The sequence below is a fragment of the Trypanosoma grayi genome (assembly GCF_000691245.1).
Source record: "Trypanosoma grayi strain ANR4 Tgr_2413_V1, whole genome shotgun sequence".
NCBI classification, from domain to species: Eukaryota; Euglenozoa; class Kinetoplastea; order Trypanosomatida; family Trypanosomatidae; genus Trypanosoma; species Trypanosoma grayi.
The window spans coordinates 1-731 of NW_008828031.1; the positions used below are offsets into that span (position 1 = coordinate 1).

At 54.3% G+C, this 731-nt stretch overlaps 1 protein-coding gene across 1 annotated transcript; it reads right to left on the reverse strand.

Annotated features, from left to right (window-relative positions):
- On the reverse strand, positions 1–731 carry DQ04_24131000 (hypothetical protein; the record flags this gene model as incomplete). The annotated part of the gene is made up of 1 exon (XM_009318214.1): positions 1–731. A coding segment is annotated over one exon (731 nt), but the record flags the coding sequence as incomplete, so codon positions are not given.

The window sequence follows — 731 nt, forward strand, 5'->3', positions numbered from 1 at the left end:
CAAGCAGCAACAACAGTGGGGCACGCACCCACGCACTGCTGCTGCTGCTGGCGTCGGTGTTGCGGTCAGGAAGCTTCACGCCCTCTCCCGCAGAGGTGGACGTACCGGCACCAGCGTTGGGTGCCCCTTCGGTGGTGGTCCCTGATTGAGGTGTGGCTGTGGAGGCAGTGTGGTCGGCGTCACTCACTGTGACGGAGTTGTCTGTTTCTGTGCTCTCTGCCTCGTTGGAAATTGGAGCGAGAACTTCGTTGCTGGCATCGCTGCCCTTTTTCCCACTGGTGCTTTCACCGTTTGGATTTGCTCTGCTTGTGGCGGTGTCAATCGATGTAGGGCCGTCGTGTTGAAGTTTGACCGCGTCCTGAGTCTTCCCATTTTGTATCTCTGTTGTGATGGGTTCGCTAGCAAGTTGGTGAGAATCGGGTGCAATAGGGCCTACCTTAGGCAATTTACTGTCAGCCATGCCCTTTTCTGGTATGTCAGGCGTTCCCTTCAGTGGTGAACGAGAGGGGTCATTTGTAGCTGGCTGGCTGCAAGTAGCCACAACCTTCTCGATGATCTTTACATCGTGCTCAGGTGGGACCTTCACCTCATAGTTTTGTGTCTCCGGAATATTGACAGCAGTCTTGTCAGAAGTAGTGGGCGTCACAGTAACAACATAGGTGATGTAGTTCGTAGCCGTTGAAGCTGTTTCAGGTCCCACCAATGGGCAGTCTTTTTCAGCGGCGTCAGAA